This window comes from Salvelinus fontinalis, chromosome 8, assembly GCF_029448725.1.
Source record: "Salvelinus fontinalis isolate EN_2023a chromosome 8, ASM2944872v1, whole genome shotgun sequence".
NCBI lineage: Eukaryota > Metazoa > Chordata > Actinopteri > Salmoniformes > Salmonidae > Salvelinus > Salvelinus fontinalis.
In genome coordinates this window covers 41,884,238-41,906,252 of record NC_074672.1, presented here as the reverse complement: position 1 = coordinate 41,906,252, position 22,015 = coordinate 41,884,238, and the positions used below count along the sequence as shown (strand labels likewise).

The 22,015-nt window shown below is 43.5% G+C and overlaps 1 protein-coding gene across 1 annotated transcript in view; it reads right to left on the bottom strand.

Annotated features, from left to right (window-relative positions):
• LOC129861265 (partitioning defective 6 homolog beta-like) overlaps positions 1-20,257 on the bottom strand; it is a 29,104-nt gene extending 8,847 nt beyond the window's left edge. Inside the window, exons 1-2 of the mRNA XM_055932527.1 lie at positions 19,667-20,257; positions 14,386-14,608 (exon numbers count right to left, since the gene is read on the bottom strand). Of these exons, the coding sequence (XP_055788502.1) occupies positions 14,386-14,608; positions 19,667-19,729 (286 nt within the window). The 5' untranslated portion in view covers positions 19,730-20,257. The remainder of the gene's footprint in view (positions 1-14,385; positions 14,609-19,666) is intronic.
• Positions 20,258-22,015: the final 1,758 nt, after the last annotated feature.

Here is a 22,015-nt window from a genome sequence, read left to right as displayed (position 1 = left end):
TTTTCATTTTGGGGTATTGTGTGTTGGCCAGTGACAAAACAACATTTAATACATTCAGGCTATAGCAACAAAACGTGGAAAAGGGGAGTGAAAACTGGGTGGTAGCATAGCAGTTAAGAGGTTGGGGCAGTAACCGAAAGGTTGCTAGTTCCAATTCCAGAGCTAGGTGCAATCTGGTGATGTGCCCTTGAGCAAGGTTTTCAGTCTCATTAGAGCAGCTAGCAAGGTTTTCAGTCTCATTAGAGCAGCTAGCAAGGCTTTCAGTCTCAATACAGCAGCTAGCAAGGCTTTCAGTCTCATTAGAGCAGCTAGCAAGGCTTTCAGTCTCATTAGAGCAGCTAGCAAGGCTTTCAGTCTCATTAGAGCAGCTAGCAAGGCTTTCAGTCTCATTAGAGCAGCTAGCAAGGCTTTCAGTCTCATTAGAGCAGCTAGCAAGGCTTTCAGTCTCATTAGAGCAGCTAGCAAGGCTTTCAGTCTCATTAGAGCAGCTAGCAAGGCTTTCAGTCTCATTAGAGCAGCTAGCAAGGCTTTCAGTCTCATTAGAGCAGCTAGCAAGGCTTTCAGTCTCATTAGAGCAGCTAGCAAGGCTTTCAGTCTCATTAGAGCAGCTAGCAAGGCTTTCAGTCTCATTAGAGCAGCTAGCAAGGCTTTCAGTCTCATTAGAGCAGCTAGCAAGGCTTTCAGTCTCATTAGAGCAGCTAGCAAGGCTTTCAGTCTCATTAGAGCAGCTAGCAAGGCTTTCAGTCTCATTAGAGCAGCTAGCAAGGCTTTCAGTCTCAATACAGCAGCTAGCAAGGCTTTCAGTCTCATTAGAGCAGCTAGCAAGGCTTTCAGTCTCATTAGAGCAGCTAGCAAGGCTTTCAGTCTCATTAGAGCAGCTAGCAAGGCTTTCAGTCTCAATACAGCAGCTAGCAAGGCTTTCAGTCTCATTAGAGCAGCTAGCAAGGCTTTCAGTCTCATTAGAGCAGCTAGCAAGGCTTTCAGTCTCATTACAGCAGCTAGCAAGGCTTTCAGTCTCACAGTAGCTAGCAAGGCTTTCAGTCTCATTAGAGCAGCTAGCAAGGCTTTCAGTCTCATTAGAGCAGCTAGCAAGGCTTTCAGTCTCAATACAGCAGCTAGCAAGGCTTTCAGTCTCACAGTAGCTAGCAAGGCTTTCAGTCTCATTAGAGCAGCTAGCAAGGCTTTCAGTCTCACAGTAGCTAGCAAGGCTTTCAGTCTCAATACAGCAGCTAGCAAGGCTTTCAGTCTCAATACAGCAGCTAGCAAGGCTTTCAGTCTCACAGTAGCTAGCAAGGCTTTCAGTCTCATTAGAGCAGCTAGCAAGGCTTTCAGTCTCATTAGAGCAGCTAGCAAGGCTTTCTGTCTCATTAGAGCAGCTAGCAAGGCTTTAAAGTGTAATTTCTAATCTTTTACACACACACACACCCCTGATCAAAAAGTAGACCTTCCCTAAATGTTATCCCTCCAACCCGCCACCACGGGTTTCCTATGGTCGATAAAGCAAGCGTAAATAGTCAATACTATGGAGCTAATGCCTCAGGACCCAGACTAATAATCTGTGACTGTCTTGGTGTGTCCCTTTGGGGGTCAGTGTCATAATATCACAGTTACCTCTGGGCCGGGCCACCGGGGTCACCATCACACTCTGTGTCTTGAGACAGTTGATCAGTCTCTCCACATTTTGTTCAACGGTTGGCTGATAAACTACACATCTCACCTGTATATATGAGTTCACCTTTATGCTCAAGGTGACTCAAACTTCAGTAATGCAATTGAGTAAGTTAGCATATGCGAGTTAATAATTAATCCAACCAATCAGTGATAACTGTGTAGGAAGTAAACCCTCTCACCAGGGTGAGAGTTAGGGTCGGGTACAAGTCCCCCAGGGTGAGAGTTAGGGTCGGGTACAAGGCCCCCAGGGTGAGAGTTAGGGTCGGGTACAAGGCCCCCAGGGTGAGAGTTAGGGTCGGGTACAAGGCCTCCAGGGTGAGAGTTATGTGTATGTGACCAATAGCATCTGCTAGCCGCGTGACCAATAGCATCTGCTAGCCGCGTGACCAATAGCATCTGCTAGCCGCGTGACCAATAGCATCTGCTAGCCGCGTGACCAATAGCATCTGCTAGCCGCGTGACCAATAGCATCTGCTAGCCGCGTGACCAATAGCATCTGCTAGCCGCGTGACCAATAGCATCTGCTAGCCGCGTGACCAATAGCATCTGCTAGCCGCGTGACCAATAGCATCTGCTAGCCGCGTGACCAATAGCATCTGCTAGCCGCGTGACCAATAGCATCTGCTAGCCGCGTGACCAATAACATCTGCTAGCCGCGTGACCAATAACATCTGCTAGCCATGTGTCTGTGACCAATAACATCTGCTAGCCATGTGTATGTGACCAATAACATCTGCTAGCCACGTGACCAATAACATCTGCTAGCCATGTGTCTGTGACCAATAACATCTGCTAGCCATGTGTATGTGACCAATAACATCTGCTAGCCATGTGTATGTGACCAATAACATCTGCTAGCCATGTGTATGTGACCAATAACATCTGCTAGCCATGTGTATGTGACCAATAACATCTGCTAGCCATGTGTATGTGACCAATAACATCTGCTAGCCATGTGTATGTGACCAATAACATCTGCTAGCCATGTGTATGTGACCAATAACATCTGCTAGCCATGTGTATGTGACCAATAACATCTGCTAGCCATGTGTATGTGACCAATAACATCTGCTAGCCATGTGTATGTGACCAATAACATCTGCTAGCCATGTGTATGTGACCAATAACATCTGATTTGAATAGTCAGTAGAGAAAGGATGGTAAAGACAGGAGCAGAATGAACACACATGTACTGTGAACGGAATATACTATTGCATTTCCAACCCCCACAGGGTGTTTAAAGTAGGGACTCTGCTCTCAGTTCAGGAGTTCAAACTCAGTCCACCTCCATTCCCCAACCGACCACGTGGTCTGTTCTACCCAAACACATAAAACCTACTGACCACAGTCTGTTCTACCCAAACACATAAAACCTACTGACCGCACGGTCTGTTGTACCCAAACACATAAAACCTACTGACCACGTGGTCTGTTGTACCCAAACACATAAAACCTACTGACCACGTGGTCTGTTGTACCCAAACACACAAAACCTACTGACCACGGTCTGTTCTACCCAAACACATAAAACCTACTGACCACGGTCTGTTCTACCCAAACACATAAAACCTACTGACCGCACGGTCTGTTCTACCCAAACACATAAAACCTACTGACCACGTGGTCTGTTGTACCCAAACACACAAAACCTACTGACCACGGTCTGTTCTACCCAAACACATAAAACCTACTGACCGCACGGTCTGTTCTACCCAAACACATAAAACCTACTGACGACGGTCTGTTCCACCCAAACACATAAAACCTACTGACCACAGTCTGTTCTACCCAAACACATAAAACCTACTGACCGCACGGTCTGTTCTACCCAAAGACACAAAACGTAATGACTGCATGGTCTGTTCTACCCAAACACATAAACTCACTATTTAGGTCAAAATCCTCTCAGAGTAGAAATGCTGAGTTGGAATCAATTTAGCCTGTCAGACAATAAGATTATATGGACAGGATAATAGATCAGCACTCCTACTGTACTCTGAGGCGCTTCATAAATACGGGGCCAGGAGTGTTTATCCTAAATCAGGTCATGTGATCAGCTCCTAGCCCTTAGATAGGGCCTTGTGTTTTGAGCAAACTAGTGACATGCCCGGATTTAAACATGTTATTTAAATCTTTTTCATCAAACTGTCCCATTTTCATTTGATGTCAGATGGTCCAGCAACATCCTTAGACAATTGCTCAAAATTTTTGTGTAATTCAAATTTCTGGATGATGCTTAAAGTACAGGATAACATTTTGCTATGTCACATGATTGCGCAAAACACAGGGCCCTATGTCAGTCAGATATTAAGTCTAAATCGTATTTCCAAAAAGCTACCGTTACAATATCTATATCTCAGGAAAAGGAGGGTCCTAGCACTGAACACCGCGCTGCCCAGTGACATTATCCCTGGAGGAGCCATCGGACATCCTGTGTGTTGCTAGGTCACAGACAAAGCAGAGGGCCATGTCAGAGTTAATGGGACACCATGATCAGGTGACAACAAATACCTTCACATAACAACAGGACTGTCAATCACCCAGAGCCCAGAGCCATACATTCTAAATCTACTGTTCTGTCATGACCATCAGAACATTGGGAGTTAATGAAGCTAAAACAACCAATGTGTCAGGCATCCAAATGTAGATCTGGAATAAGGATGCAGTGACTGCGCACGTCAGTGAGGATGCAGTGACTGCGCACGTCAGTGAGGATGCAGTGACTGCGCACGTCAGTGAGGATGCAGTGACTGCGCACGTCAATGAGGATGCAGTGACTGTGCACGTCAATGAGGATGCAGTGACTGTACACGTCAATGAGGATGCAGTGACTGTACACGTCAATGAGGATGCAGTGACTGTACACGTCAATGAGGATGCAGTGACTGTACACGTCAATGAGGATGCAGTGACTGTACACGTCAATGAGGATGCAGTGACTGTACACGTCAATGAGGATGCAGTGACTGTACACGTCAATGAGGATGCAGTGACTGTACACGTCAATGAGGATGCAGTGACTGTACACGTCAGTGAGGATGCAGTGACTGTACACGTCAGTGAGGATGCAGTGACTGTACACGTCAGTGAGGATGCAGTGACTGTACACGTCAGTGAGGATGCAGTGACTGTACACGTCAGTGAGGATGCAGTGACTGTACACGTCAGTGAGGATGCAGTGACTGTACACGTCAATGAGGATGCAGTGACTGTACACGTCAATGAGGATGCAGTGACTGTACACGTCAATGAGGATGCAGTGACTGTACACGTCAATGAGGATGCAGTGACTGTACACGTCAATGAGGATGCAGTGACTGTACACATCAATGAGGATATAGTGACTGTACATTTTAATATTGTATGACTAGGTTTGTGTTGAACTCTAGGGAATAATGTTCTGTATCTGTTCTGCTCTGGACTGAATGTTGCTCAAAAATAACTGCTCTGGAAACGGTCTCATAAGTTGACGACAGGCCTGGATATCCCACACATGGTGAGTACCATGGTGTTCCAGGCACAAAGCGATAAAAACGGGGGAGGGAGTGCGTGGGGATGAGGGAGGGACGGTGCTTATTAAAATAATGAAAAGAAGGGGGAGGGGTGAAAAAAAGTGTTTATATTCTGTGAGTAATGAACATACCTCCCTGGTACAGCTGAGATATAATGAGTGGTACGCTGATAAGAGAGGGAACAGAGAACAGGAGAGAAGAGGGAAGAGGAGAGAAGAGGGAACAGGAGAGAAGAGGAGAGAAGAGGGAAGAGGAGAGAAGAGGGAAGAGGAGAGAAGAGGGAAGAGGAGAGAAGAGGGAACAGGAGAGAACAGGAGAGGGAAAGGGGATACTCTAAGCATTAAATGTAAATGTGTCTTCTGCATTTAACCCAACCCCTCAATCAGAGGTGCGGGGGGCTGCACTAATCAAAGTTCTCCATATCGGCGCCTTGGGAGCAGTTGTTGGGGGTTAACTGTCTTGCTCAAGGGCAGAACGGATGTTATTTCCACCTTGCCGGCTTTCGGTTACTGGCTCAATGCTCTTAACCGCGAGGCTACCTGCCCCTCCAGGGGAGAGTGTGTGAGAGGGGGGGGGGGAGCAATGGGGAGAATGAGAGGGAGAGAGCAAGAGAGGGGGAAGCCAGGTCTATGGCAAAGGGAAGTAGGGAGCACAGACCAGAGGATGGACAAAATAACACTGACTAAGCTTAAGCTCCAATGATATATTTCATATCATGTTGTACAACAACACATTCATGAGCCAAAAGTTGCCCAGTAACATTCACAAACTCCAAATGAATCTTAAATCAATTAGCAGGTCATCACTCTTCAACTGTTCACATCTCCAGCATTATTACAGTACTGTAGTGTAGAGTGATCTTTCTGCACTGCTTAGTCTTCTAAGAGGTGCACAGGCAATGCATTCCGTTCTTTAATTAGACTTTATTGTGTAAGACAGACTGACAAAGAACAGACTTTCTCCCTCTGTCCCTTGTTATCACTGTAACATACTGTACTTCATTAATTTCACTTCTGCTGACCAAGCTCCCTCCCTCTCCACCCCACTGCCCCTTTCTCTCTGTCCTTCCCTCAGTCTCGCCCTGCCTCTTGCTGTCTCTGCTTCGCCCTCTGTCCCCTTTCATGCAGACTGGCTTGGTTCTCTCTGCCCTGTCTCTCTCCGCTGTCTGATGGGGACTGATGATGATGCTGCTGCTGGGCCATGCCTGTGCTGAATTTCAGCTTCCTGCTGCGGCCTGTACACACAGCCTCCAAGGCGAGGGGTAAGGAGGGGGGAGACAGAAGGGAGGAAGGGGGGGAGGAGCAGGCACGTGGGCTCGTAATTCCCTTCCCTATCCGGGCAACCCTGTCGCTCATTCTCCTGAACAAAGACTTTACTGGTGATGCAGCCTGGCTCAGAACACCTCGGTCTCCCTCACGACATCGCTCATCCTCCTGGGGTTCTGCAGAGACAGGGAGCCCAGTTGTCACTTTGATCTGGGCTCTGAGGGACAGGTTAGTGTATAAATCACATAAACATTTTATACTGCAGACAAATATCCCTGTCACATCCTGGATAACAATATGATGAATGTGACCAAGTCAATTAGCATTTATCTATATGAATAAGGTGTATTCCTATGTGACCATGGTCATGTGGCACATCAACAGCCTCCATTTGATAAGATTAGCTCCAAACTTAACTTCACCATGGTAGTCTGCAGTATGTGGAGAAAAAGTGTCAATATCAGGAAATGATGAAATCATATTTCCAACATTCATATCACGATGAGGATAAGGCCCAGCCCTACAGCGAGATAATGTCAGCTAGGAGGAAATCTCTCATCACTAAGTTACAGTAGTACAACGCATAAAAGGCATTGCCCTTTGACCAACATGGTAAACAATACCACCTGTACGTCCCTTTGGCATTTTGTTTCCCGTTCCCTCCCTCCTTCCTGCTGTCTTCCCCCTCTCCACTGGCCCTCAGTAGCTCAGCACTAGTTCCCCCTCTCTCCCTCGTCCCTTTATCTCCCTCTCCCCTGCTGTCTTCCCCCTCTCCACTGGCCCTCAGTAGGTCAGCACTAGTTCCCCCCCTCGTCCCTTTATCTCCCTCTGCCCTGCTGTCTTCCCCCTCTCCACTGGCCCTCAGTAGGTCAGCACTAGTTCCCTCTCTCTCCCTCGTCCCTTTATCTCCCTCTGCCCTGCTGTCTTCCCCCTCTCCACTGGCCCTCAGTAGGTCAGCACTAGTTCCCCCTCTCTCCCTCGTCCCTTTATCTCCCTCTCCCCTGCTGTCTTCCCCCTCTCCACTGGCCCTCAGTAGGTCAGCACTAGTTCCCTCTCTTCGTCCCTGGCGGGGCAGCCCAGCTAACTTCTGGCCCATGACTCCAGTGTTGTGTGGCCTACTGTCCAGTTTAATCTACCCAGCAGCGGTGATCAGAGGCTAGCCACATTCCACTCAATGAAACCCCCTCCTCCAGCTCCCCATCCCCCATCTAGGGCCTCACTCTGCATTCTTCACTCTCTTCCGTTACGTCTCCCTGCCTCAATATCATGACGTCTACTCGGTAACTCTTAAAACCCACAGTTATCGTGCTTCAAATGATTGCTTTACTGTGTGGGTAGAGAGGATGGCTTACTAAAACACTATGTGGTGCTGTTCTCCCTTTATGAGGCACGGTTACTAATTCTATTCGCCCTCATAAAAACACTTGTGCTTTTCACAACTGAAACTATGACGGTGATGACATCATTAGATCAACAAAACACACCCACCCAGATTCCCTGACTAACGACTGGGTTCAATCAGTATTTAAACCCTGGACAGTCTCATGCTGCGAGGAGGTGGAGGAGGGAGGAGTGTTCTGCTCTGTATGACAGATACCAGTTAAGATGATGTCATACCACAACGGAATTCTCTTTTGACAAACCCTGTGTTCCACTTGTCCAACACACGTCACCTGTACACCACACCATCCACGTGACAACACGCCTTACCCGCTGTACCTGAGAGGAGTAGAATTGATGAGAACAGCTCTCATTCTCTGGCTGACCACAATAAACAGCGTGTTACACTGACCTCAGCAGAACCCGTGTGCCTGTGGGGCATGGGGGAGGTACGGGAAAAGGCACAGTGCTCTCGTGCTCGTCCCATTCAGTACAACTAAATAAAAACAAATGAATTTAGAGCATACTGCACTGGGACCAGATGCAGCAGATAGACAACTGGACTTTGCAAACAGCAACCAAGATGTCACGCGAAGGAGAAACACAGTGCATCATTCAGAACACTTGAAGTTCACACATTGAGTAAACCTCAAAACCAAAAAGGTTTAAAACTATTGTTTGTGTGTGTGTGTGGGGGGGGGGGGGTATTTCCCCCCGCAGGCTTTGCAGCTCCCATCAGCCCTAAACAATACCCATTAAACCAATGGGCCTCTTCAGGGCTACCATGGTAACAGGTAAACAGGCGTGGGACTGGTGGCACTGCCCTGCAGCCATCCAGACATTGTGTTTGTGTCCAAATGATTTCAGTGTGACAAACTACTGATAGAGAAATTACCTAGTGATTCACACACACACACACACACACACACACACAGCCCGAAATGCTGTCAAACATAGGACTGGCATAATTACTGTGGAATCGTGTAACCGACAATAATGGGGGAACACCTTCATTAAAATAAACGTACATGTATTTATTTTTTGGAACGAACAGGTGACTGAAGATTTGAAGGCCGTGCGTTTCAGTGGTAACGTGGACTATTTACAACGTGAAACTTGACGCCCTTTGCTGAAACAAGCAAGGTGTTGTAGCAAACGATGCTGGTTGCCTGGGCAACTCCCCTCTTCCTGCAGTCAGGAGCAGAGGAGAAAACTGTGCATCTTAAAAATAAACTATATATATATATATATATATTTAAAAAAATAACTCTTCAAACGATTATATTGGTGACCGCAGTCATTTGGCTGACCAATAACTTGCATTCAAAATTTCACAGCTCGTCACAGCTCTAGTCATACATTACCATCAGCAGTGACAACTATCTTGTCCAAAAACAAATATTTCCCACATCATGACACCCACAGAAGGGGCACGTGTACACAAAGAGCATGTTTCATTCAGATTATGTGAATACCACTGCGTGTTTAGCAGAAGTGCGTTGCCAATGTATTGAGTCCATACACAGTCCACAGAAGATGTACAATATTCCACATCAACAGATTATCAGTAAAGCATTCCACACAGCAATACCATGACAACTGTATTCTTCAAATCTGCCCATGGAGAAAGATAACTTTAGGCCTACTTCCACAGGGACAATGTCAGCCATGGCTGGAGGGAAAACATTCTTGTTAAACACATATAGCGTTCTTCACCTCTCAAACAAACGTATAAAATCTAGACACAAATCTGCAGAACACAACAGATAGGAAGTAAAGACAGGGACAAGCTGGTTTTTACATTCTAAAAACAGGAAGAACCCTGACACCATTTAGCCTAACTCTACATAACCCATTAGTACAAGGAGACAATATGTGTACCCACATCAAGACAAGTCCCTAAGGCTAGGCAGTTAGAGCTAACTGCTCCCGACACTTTTGTGGAAAGGTAGCGGGTAAAAATGTAAAGTGTGTGTGTGGTTGGAAGGGGGGGGGGGGCTGCAGCCACAGAGACCCAGCATGACGTTAGTGTCTAGCGTGTAATTGAAACCCAGGACCTACACGGTGTTACACAGAGACCCAGCATGACGTTAGTGTCTAGCGTGTAATTGAAACCCAGGACCTACACGGTGTTACACAGAGACCCAGCATGACGTTAGTGTCTAGCGTGTAATTGAAACCCAGGACCTACACGGTGTTACACAGAGACCCAGCATGACGTTAGTGTGTAGCGTGTAATTGAAACCCAGGACCTACACGGTGTTACACAGAGACCCAGCATGACGTTAGTGTGTAGCGTGTAATTGAAACCCAGGACCTACACGGTGTTACACAGAGACCCAGCATGACGTTAGTGTGTAATTGAAACCCAGGACCTACACGGTGTTACACAGAGACCACTGTAATCCCCTCCTGACAAAGTGGCTTAGCATCTATAGGTCATACGGCACAGCAAGACAGCTTAGACTCACAGACAACAGCCCAGTGCCTTTGGATTCAACAGATCGCACTAAACATTTAATAAAGAACGGGGCATTTGAAACTATTTAACTATTCAAATAATGTCATGCCATTTTTTCAGATATTCAAGATACTCTAAAATAAATATTGTTATTGTCGGAATTAGTATTTATATATATATTTTTTTAGACTTGGTCAAATAACAAGCATATATTGGTCACTTCTTTTCTAATTTTGCACACAAACTAGAGGCTGTGACGTGAGTAACTTGGTCAAAAATAATGGCAACAATTGGCCAATAGGGGCCACTGTTATAAGCAGTCTCAATTAAACCCTCATATCCGTCCACTTCAAAATAACACCAAATTGTAGGCATACAGGCTAATCGGAATGGCCGATTAATTAGGGGCGATTTCAAGTTTTCATAACAAAAGGAAATCTGTATTTTTGGACACCGATTTGGCCCATTTTTTTTACACCTATATTTGACTAGGCAAGTCAGTTTAGAACAAATTCTTATTTTCAATGACGGCCTAGGAACAGTGGGTTAACTGCCTTGTTCAGGGGCAGAACGACAGATTTTTACCTTGTCAGCTCGGGGATTCAATCTTGCAACCTTACGGTTAACTAGTCCAACGCTCTAACCACCTACTTTACATTGCACTCCACGAGGAGCCCGCCTGATACGCGAATGCACTAAGAAGCCAAGGTAAGTTGCTAGCTAGCATTAAATTTATAAAAAACAATCAATCATAATCACTAGTTAACTACACATGGTTGATGATATTACTAATTTATATAGCGTGTCCTGCCTGCCGTATAATCGATGCGGTGCTCATTCGCGAAAAAGGACTGTCGTTGCTCCAACATGTACCTAACCATAAACATCTATGCCTTTCTTAAAATCAATACACAAGTATATATTTTTAAACCTGCATATTTAGTTAATATTGCCTGCTAACATGATTTTTTTTTTTTACTAGGAAAAATGTGTAACTTCTCTTGCAACAGAGTCAGGGTATATGCAGCAGTTTGGGCCGCCTGGCTCGTTGCTAACTGTGTGAAGACTATTTCTTCCTAACAAAGACAACCAACGTCGCCAAACGGGGGATGATTTAACAAAAGCGCATTTGCGAAAAAAAACAATCGTTACACGACTGTACCTAACCATAAACATCAATGCCTTTCTTAAAATCAATACACAGAAGTATATATTTTTAAACCTGCATATTTAGCTAAAAGAAATCCAGGTTAGCAGGCAATATTAACCAGGTGAAATTGTGTCATTTCTCTTGCGTTCATTGCACGCAGAGTCAGGGTAAATGCAACAGTTTGGGCTGCCTGGCTCGTTGCGAACTAATTTGCCAGAATTATGACATAACATTGAAGGTTGTGCAATGTAACAGGAATATGTAGACTTATGGATGCCACCCGTTAGATAAAATACGGAACGGTTCCGTATTTCACTGAAAGAATAAACGTTTTGTTTGAGATTATAGTTTCCGGATTCGACCATATTAATGACCTAAGGCTCGTATTTGTGTGTTATTATGTTATAATTAAGTCTATGATTTGATAGAGCAGTCTGACTGAGCGATGGTAGGCACCAGCAGGCTCGTAAGCATTCATACAAACAGCACTTTCGTGCGTTTTGCCAGCAGCTCTTCGCAATGCTTAAAGCATTGCGCTGTTTATGACTTCAAGCCTATCAACTCCCGAGATTAGGCTGGTGTAACCGATGTGAAATGGCTAGCTAGTTAGCGGGATGCGCGCTAATAGCGTTTCAAACATCACTCGCTCTGAGACTTGGAGTAGTTATTCCCCTTGCTCTGCAAGGGCAGCGGCTTTTGTGGAGCGATGGGTAACGCTGCTTCGAGGGTGGCTGTTGTCGATGTGTTCCTGGTTCAAGCCCAGGTAAGAGCGAGGAGAGGGACGGAAGCTATACTGTTACACTGGCAATACTAAAGTGCCTATAAGAACATCCAATAGTCAAAGGTATATGAAATACAAATCGTGTAGAGAGAAATAGTCCTATAATTACAACCTAAAACTTCTTACCTGGGAATATTGAAGACTCATGTTAAAAGGAACCACCATGTTCTGAGCAAGGGACCTAAATGTTATCTTTCTCACATAGCACTTTTACTTTCTTCTCCAACACTTTGTTTTTGCATTATTTAAACCAAATTTAACATTTATTATTTGAGGCTAAATTGATTTTATTGATGTATTATATTAAGTTAAAATATGTGTTCATTCAGTATGGTTGTAATTGTCATTATTACAAATAAATCAAATAAAAATATTATTTAAAAAAATAATAATAATAAATACATTAAAAAAAAATTTTAAAAAAAATCTGCCGACTATTCGGTATCGGCATTGAAAAATCATAATCGGTCAACCTCCAATACAGGCCCATGGTGTATCTCTTAATTTGAGAAAAGCTAAGGAATTTGTTAAGAGATGGCAGAGTTATTGATAAATAAGGAAATCAGATTGTACGTGTAAAATTAAACCCTTTGTAAATTCACTCCACAATGGCCTATCAACGTTAAACTGGGTCCTTGAAGACATTACCATTGATATGTGCAGAAATAGTGCAGCAGTAGCTTGACGCAACATTACAGAAGAGTTACTGAACGGGATCACACACAACTAAGGCTAAAATCACTGCTCAACAACTATCAACTATGTCTAGGATGCTACAGTACCGCAGTGAGACAGTAGGCTAAATCTAATAGTCCCTGTGCAGTCTGAACACGATCTAGGCAGTAGCTTGATATGTGTTCTGTAAATAGGCCTGTTGTCATACTTAAACAATCCAGAAAGTATAGGCTATTACAATAGCAGACGGCAATGACCATATAGAGTGTGGAAAAGGACACTTGGAAAAGAAGGAAACCTCAGAGATAGTTTAGGAAATGGAGGAAAGACTGGAATTACACACGGCTAGAATCTTCCATGTGACTGAAAGCTGGTATAAGTAAAAACAAGCTAACTCACATGAACACCTGTGTAACTAAGCAATTAAGAAATCCACTACAATCACCTTGACCTCCATCAGCAGCAGATTTTAATTTAGAACGGAAAAATGAATGCGTTTATGCAACAAATGTTAACGCATTGAAACGTGTCATATCGCATCAACTCGTTCTCTAATCAAACCGAATGGTGTGAAACTAAAAAATATCGTTCCTGTAAGGTATCAGGGCCAAGGTATCGACACTGAACAAAAATATGAACGCAACCATTTCAAAAGATTTTTACTGAGTTACAGTTCATTAAAGGAAATCGGTCAACTGAAATAAATTCCTTCGGCCCTAATCTATGGATTTCACCTGACTGGGAACACATATGCATGTGTTGGACACAGATAGCTTTTACAATAAATAAAACATTTAATTAAAAGTTGTGCGATTGGCTGTGCAATGTTGCTGGATATTGGCGGGAACCGGAACACGCTTTCGTACACGTAGATCCAGAGCATCCCAAACATGCTCAATGGGTTACATGTCTGGTCAGTATGCAGGCCATGGAAGAACTGGGACATTTTCAGCACCCAGGAATTGTGTACAGATACTTGCGACATGGGGAGGTGTATTATTATGCTGGAACATGAGGTGATGACCGTGGATGAATGGCACGACAATGGGCCTCAGGATCTCGTCACGCTATCTCTGTGCATCGAAATTGCCATCGATTAAAATGCAAATGTATTTGTTGTCCACCCCACCGCGACCTTGGGGCATTCTGTTCACAATGTTGACATCAGCAAACTGCTCACCTACACAACACCATACACGTGGTCTACACTTTACATGTTGCGGTTATATTTTTTGTTTCAGGACACATGTATCCTTCCTTACCTTTCAGTCTGACCACATTATCCACACGGAGGATTACTGCACTGTTGGCGCTAAAAACATAAGCATTTCCCTGCAAAATGTGTACTCAACCAATAAAATGTAAGTTGATCAATTAGCAACAGTATGAAGATATCATGAAGATGATAGTATGAAGATATCATACTAAAATGGAGGGATAAAAATTAAAACATCCAAAATTATACAAATTGCCCTGAGGCTAGGTTGTACCTTTCCTCTGTAGGAAGAGACGTAGCACGGGGTCAGCCACAGAGATGGCTTTGCGGTAGTTGTCATCGTTGTTGATTGGCAGCAGGTCACCGTGGACGTCAGCGTAGCCCACCAGCAGGTCCACGTTTGGGATCCGGTGCATGTGCTGTAGGAGCCTATAGAACTCATCAAACCGGCCCGGCTTAGACCGGTCCAGGGAGAACCGGCGGAATTCAGCCCCAAACTGGGACACACAGGAGAACGCACAGACAGACAGAGAGACAGAGAAATGTGACACACACTTTGGATTGGAGAAATGATAATGACCTTGGTGTTTGTAGAAAAAAATTAGCAGCAAACAGTTAACAAACCAGAAAGACATTACACAGTGGTTGACATAGGCAAATTGCCTGTTTGTTTAAGCAGTAGGCCTCGTCTTCCAGAGGACACAGCTCTAAAACAATTAACTCACAACTGCAGAGTTCAAACAGGCAGGAGATTTTATTTGTTCCCCCTAAGTTCTCAGCCACAAACATGTTTTTGTTGAAATTTCATTGTCAGACATAAGACTAAAATCACCACGAAATCAGCTCAGTGATTTTAATTTAGGAAATCTGTTCCCAAGTATTCCCACGCATAAATAGAGAAACAAACCGTATGTGATCACATCCCCATGTAATCAAGGTTTGAATTGATTCTGTTTTTGTCAAATACTATCTGTTTGGGCTTCTTGCGGTCAATTAGCAGTGTACAAATTATTTCTAATTATGTTACACACGGGCCCCCCATCTGCGCAAGAAAAAATTGTCCGCAGCTGAATGTAGTTGGGGACTAGGGGTGTGCTGGTCAACTGTTTGTTCATGCGCAACCACCCGACTAGATGTGAAAATCTGAGGCCTGCACTCGACCCTGACCCGCTAATATAGAAAATCTCGCTGTAGGCTACAGTCAGAGACGGCAGAACGATGTTTTGACCGTGGGTGCAGGATGTTTTGACCGTGGGTGCAGGATGTTTTGACCGTGGGTGCAGGATGTTTTTTTGCCTCTTTTAGATATGTTTCTGCTTGTAATTTCCAACATTTCTGTAGGCTATTTGTTAGTCAACTTGTCTATAATCAGATTCATGCAGCTTCTCTTCTGTCATTATACGTTGCCCTAGAAGACTAAACAAACCATTGATCAACAGAATAATGTCATAGAAGCATTTATTCTATCAATCTATCTAGTGGACATAGGTAAAGTTCTCTGTCATCTTTAGCAGAGCAAATAGGTATAGGGACCGAGGAGAAAATACAATAACAAACAAAAAAATGGGGGGAAGATTTTCTGTAAAAAAAATAAAAAAAATGTCCAAATGACATCAGTTTGACCGGTTGCAAGGAAATAGACAATTGTGAAAATGACCCAAGGTGTTTCTGATAAGACTTAAGTTCGGCTTCGATGCATAATTTGTGTGGTTGAAATGCAGCTTTTATGATGAAGACAGCACCTCTACATGAGCACTGCGTTCTCTCAAGATGCAGAAAGAAAGAAATCATATTTCTCCACTCCTGTTCCCAAGTGCAAATTTTGCCTAAATTTAGTGGATCAAGAAATGGTTAATTCTGCAGGAGTTAATATTATGGCTCTGTGAGAGGTTATAGACCTACAGTCAGTGTTCAGATTTCCCGTTCCATTTAACCCATCTGAACAGAAGGCTACAGTTCCCTTGACGTGAAATAGGCCTATTTGAAGTCCTGTCTTGTTACTGTCAAACGTGTACAGCGCCTCACAATCATCATACATAACAACATACCACCGCTATCATCCTCTTTAAAACCACTTCACCTGACCTTTACCAAACATGACCTTTCTGGTCCTCCATTCTATTCATTGTCACCTCTCCTTCAGCAGCTTCTGTCTTGTTGAAGTAAACTTCGACAATGACCTTTTTGCCTCCGTGGATTGAGGTTAACCTTGCCTGCCCATTCCCAAAAGCATTATTTGGCGATTGGCTGTGTACGCCATTTGGCACAGTTAAGACTTAAAGTTTAGGCCTATGCACTAATAGCAGATGAGCTTTTCTTAAATTATTTTAGCCTAACGTAGCTTATAGATATAAATTACATAAGAAAGATACATATAGAATTTAAGGCATATTTTTTCCTTTAGGGGGTAGATCAGCTTTAATATTGCAGATAGATTGTAGCTTCCATCAATGTAATTGTCTGCATCACACAACCCTCCATATATTTTTGTCGTTGTAAATATATATATATTTTTTTTAAATCTATCTATTTTTTTATATATATTTTCCCCTAACCCTTTCACCCCTCCCCTAATTGGAGTAAACTAATGGACAACACTTAGGCTTCTACATACTATATGCATTTTACGGACACAATTTATTTTACAATAATTATCTTGTTTGTTTTTAAAATGGCATCCTTCAGCTCCCCTCAACCCCCCCTACCATCTCTCTCTGAAAAACATCCACTTTCATTTCTATTTGCCATATATTTTTTTAACTGTGCTGTTTCACAAAAGTTCTGAACCTACATACATTTTACAGAGACAGTATATTTTACATTAGGTATTGTTTCTCTTTATTCAACCAGCCAGCCACCCACCCGTCCCTCAGCCACACAATATTGAATAACCCTAACCCCGTTCTGAGTCAACCTGTGCATCACTATCGGGGTGTCTAGAAGCCCAGAGCGTTAATGATGATTATGTGTCCTTGGCTTGTTAGTGTAAAAGATGAGTACAATCTGTGCGTCAGTGAGAATGTTTGATATGCATCTGTGGGTGTGCCTGTAGTGTGTCACCTGTACTAACACAGCAGCAGTGGACCAGCAGATCCACATTTTTTATGTAATGCCTTCCTGGTCGAATTGTTGCAAAGAAACCACTACTAAAGTACACCAATAAGAATTAGAGAATTGCTTGGTCCAAGAAACATGAGCAATGGACATTAGACATGGAAATCTGTCTTTTGATCTGATGAGTCCAAAATGTGAGATATTTGGTTCCAACCCACCATGTCTTTGTGAGACGCAGAGTAGGTGAACGGATGATCTCCGCATGTGTGGTTCCCACCATGTCTTTGTGAGACGCAGAGTAGGTGAACGGATGATCTCCGCATGTGTGGTTCCCACCATGTCTTTGTGAGACGCAGAGTAGGTGAACGGATGATCTCCGCATGTGTGGTTCCCACCATGTCTTTGTGAGACGCAGAGTAGGTGAACGGATGATCTCCGCATGTGTGGTTCCCACCATGCCTTTGTGAGACGCAGAGTAGGTGAACGGATGATCTCCGCATGTGTGGTTCCCACCATGCCTTTGTGAGACGCAGAGTAGGTGAACGGATGATCTCCGCATGTGTGGTTCCCACCGTGTCTTTGTGAGACGCAGAGTAGGTGAACGGATGATCTCCGCATGTGTGGTTCCCACCGTGTCTTTGTGAGACGCAGAGTAGGTGAACGGATGATCTCCGCATGTGTGGTTCCCACCATGCCTTTGTGAGACGCAGAGTAGGTGAACGGATGATCTCCGCATGTGTGGTTCCCACCATGTCTTTGTGAGACGCAGAGTAGGTGAACGGATGATCTCCGCATGTGTGGTTCCCACCGTGTCTTTGTGAGACGCAGAGTAGGTGAACGGATGATCTCCGCATGTGTGGTTCCCACCATGTCTTTGTGAGACGCAGAGTAGGTGAACGGATGATCTCCGCATGTGTGGTTCCCACCGTGAAGCAAGGAGGACGAGGTGGTGTGATGGTGCTTTGCTGGTGACACTAATTGATTTATATAGAATTCAAGGCACACTTAACCAGCATGGTGCTGTTGGAAAAGCATTCCAGGTGAAGCTGGTTGAGAGAATGCCAAGAGCTATCAAAGGCAAAGGGTGGTTACTTTGAAGAATCTCAAATATAAAAATTTTTTTTTTTTAAATTACACTTTTTTGGTTACTACTTGATTCAATATGTGTTATTTCATAGTTTTGATGTCTTCACTAATATACTGCAATGTAGAAAATAGTTAAAATAATGAAAAACTCTTGACTGAGTAGGCGTGTCCAAACTCGACTGGTAATGTGCATGTTGGCCTAGGCCACTGAAAAATCACTATGCTGTTTATTGTCCCTTGCGCAGGGACAATATATATCAAACACACATATATAGCTCTGCAAAGGTGCACTTTTAAATGGATAGCCGTTGACTAAACGCTGTGATGGCACCCACAGCGACAAGCAGTGTTGTGGTTACTGCTACACAGTGTGGGGGACTGAGTTTGTACGGTTGATTAGTGACCCCTTGTCTAACCAGGCTAAAGAAAACAAGCACATTTTATTATTCTTTTTCTGCACTTGGGAAACTAAAGATTGGTACTATTGTCATCCTTTTCATGTCTAGTCTCGAAAGCATCTCATTATTGACGAGTGCTGATTGATAAAGATAAGTTAGTACTTGGAAGTAACCCTGAATTATTATTATGTGACAGTGCAATAGTGATATAGTGATACTGGCAATAGTGATACTGGCTATTCATTGAGGATATCGCAATCAAGGAAACTGTAGTTAATAAGTATGAAATATGTACGCAAACAGCGAAACTTGTGTTTACTACAAGCGATCCATTGCGGAAGGAACCGAGATCAACTGTGACACCTGGACAAGGGACAATAAACAGCACAGTGAATTATCAGCGTCCGAGGCCAACAATCTTCATACCAGATTCATTAACAACCAGTCAGTAGGCCATACATACAATCTGTGTCTCGGATGCTTTTGAATCTTATTGTTCTATCATTTCAAACTTAAAATAGTTTGTAATCATAAATATATAACCAAACACATCCTATGTAATTGTGTAACATACTGTTCAACCTCAATTGATCAACCACAGCAATGTCTGGTTTGCTGACATGTATTCGCTCATTATGTGCCTGGCTGGGTAGTCACAACATTGCCTAATCCCACCGCAAACTAATAATAGAATTCGTACAAATAGAACGTGATTAAACATTGATCCCAAGCATTGGCTACCAAACACATGCCTTCCTCACACCAATCCACATTTGACACTTGTTCATTCACTGGCTAGATAATGTTAACGGACTGGCCAACTAGTTCGCTTTCTAGATAGTTTTCTAGATAGTTTGCAAACTGGCGCAGACGAGATAATTACAACATGACAAGCGAATAAGCAGGTACATTTAGCCAAGTAGGTGTTGGGAGACTTCGATAACTCATACATACAATAGTTATATAGCTAGCTGTTTTGTGTTGGCAACTAGCTAGCTAATTTTGCAAGCAACGCACCTTGCTCTTCACCTCCACGGCGCCCAGAGTTCGGTTGCTCGGCACTCGGTGGTTCTTGTTCATCTTTCGCTAGCAGGACCGCCACAGCACACTTGCCCTCACGGGGCTGCCTTCGTCTGCTCGCACTGCCCTATATCCCAAATTATATCAACAGGTTACTCCAGTTAGCTGTGTGTCCTTATAAAATACTTAAATTCCCTCGTTTGGATTGTCTTCCTCCAAGAACGCGACAACGCCTGCCAACCAACCTGCTCTAAACTTATCTTCTCAAACTCGCGGTCACGTCGCCAGCTAACCACTTCAACGCTGTCCTGTGTGACGCTCCTAACGCACCCAGGAAACGGCTCCTGCCTCGTTCCCAACACGCACACTCCGGCTAGTGTCAGAATCAGTCATTGGTCAGAATCAAGTAAAACTTATCTTGATCACTTTTAAGGTCCTGTACAATTATTTTGATAATGACGCAACCGAAAAGTCAATAAATGTTTGTCTTTTGTCCACATAAACATTTTAAAAAACGTAGACAAGATTATTTGCATGTCCTATATTGTGAATACATGTCTAAAATGCCGTGTAAAGTATTTAAAGTACGAAGAAAGTAAAGCATAAGGAAATGCGCTAGGTTTTCTGTCACTGTCGTGTACATCGAATATAAACCTTTACAATTCACCTTGGCCAAAGTGAGGTCCTTTCCCGAACTGCTCGATGTTTGTATGTTGTTAAATTGCGCCATCTGTTGTTAGCGCAGACAGTTTCCTTGAAAATATGTAATTCAGCAAATACAATGAAATATAATTTTATTTGTCACATGCTTCGTAAACAACAAGTGTAGACTAACAATGAAATGCTTCCTTACGAGTCCTTTTCCAACAACTCAGAGTTAAATATAAAACATATATAAAATATAGTGACACGAGGAATAAATACACACTGAATAATGAATAACAAGAGTAAAATACCATGGCTATATACAGGCAGAGTAAAATACCATGGCTATATACAGGCAGGAGAATATAGCACGGCTATATACAGAGAGTACCCGTTTCAATTTGACATACAAAATGTCAACCAGTAGCGTAGCCTGAAATTCTTGGTAGGTGGGCCTGCTGAAATTTGGGTGGGCCCCAACATTTTTATAAAACAATTGTTTTGGGAAAACCGAAAACTTCCTGCAATTCTACACATTTTGCTATGGGTCAAAGATAAAAATGTGCAGTTTTATAGCTAATCTCATGTTATTTTACACATGTTGCCATGCATTTTTTAAGCTAATTAAAACTAAAATATAGGTGCTGAGAAACATCTTTGCATTTTTTAAGCTAATTAAAGCTAAAATATAGGTGTGTTGACACTTGTTTGCTAATTGAACAAATGAAGTAGGCAGTGTCAGTGCACATAGCCATAGAAGCCCAGTGACATATGCCTCAATGCAGTCACTCTCGTGTCTTCTTTGCAGTGTGGCTTTCAGTTAGTTATTTTTGGACCACCCATCTCATGAGAGTGAAAATCATTCCAGTTCATCTGAATGTTATTTCAGTGCACTGCTTGCTATGAATGATATCTGATGGTGTTTGCATGTTTAGATAAAAAGACAAATAATGTCCCGTTTTGGAACACTGACAATTAGAGAGCATTAAAACATTATTTTGATTTTTTTTTGCTCAATCTGATTGGGATGTCCACATCAACTAATATGAATAATCCTAGAATATTTATGATTTATCTGGTGTCTTCCAATACTGTGTTTGACACATTGACGACAGATGGTATTGTTCCCTTTAATACTCCTGGTGTATCATTTCCATTAAAGCGCTTCACAGTTGGCTATTTCATAGGTCATTGCCTCTAAAGCTCCTGTTGAATATGATGTGCTCTGGCTATTTCCCTGGAGTTTTATATTTTCTTAACAAGATCACAGTTTGGTCAACAAATTGGACAACAGCCACGCCACGATGACACCATTGAACCATCAATATGAAATCACCCTGCCGAAATAGATGCAACACAGACAGGTAAAAACTCATCCCAAATACTGTGCTGACTGTTCCTAACCTTTGGTGCTCTTGTTGACGCCATACTTACAGTGTATTGTGTTTAACACTAGAGACAGTACAGAGACACTCTAACTCCAGGGGGCACCAGTAGGAGCTTCAATTCCTCACTGCCTCACTCCATTCCCCTCCCCCTCTACTCCCTTTCTTACTTCACCCCCTTCCCTCCTCTCCCTAATCTCCCCTCTCCCTCCTCTCCCCTCCCTCCCTCCCTCCCTTTTTGCTTTCGTTCTCCATATCCCTCCCCTTTCTCCCATCCCCCTCTCGGTCTCCCTTCCCCCATCTCCCCCACCCTCTC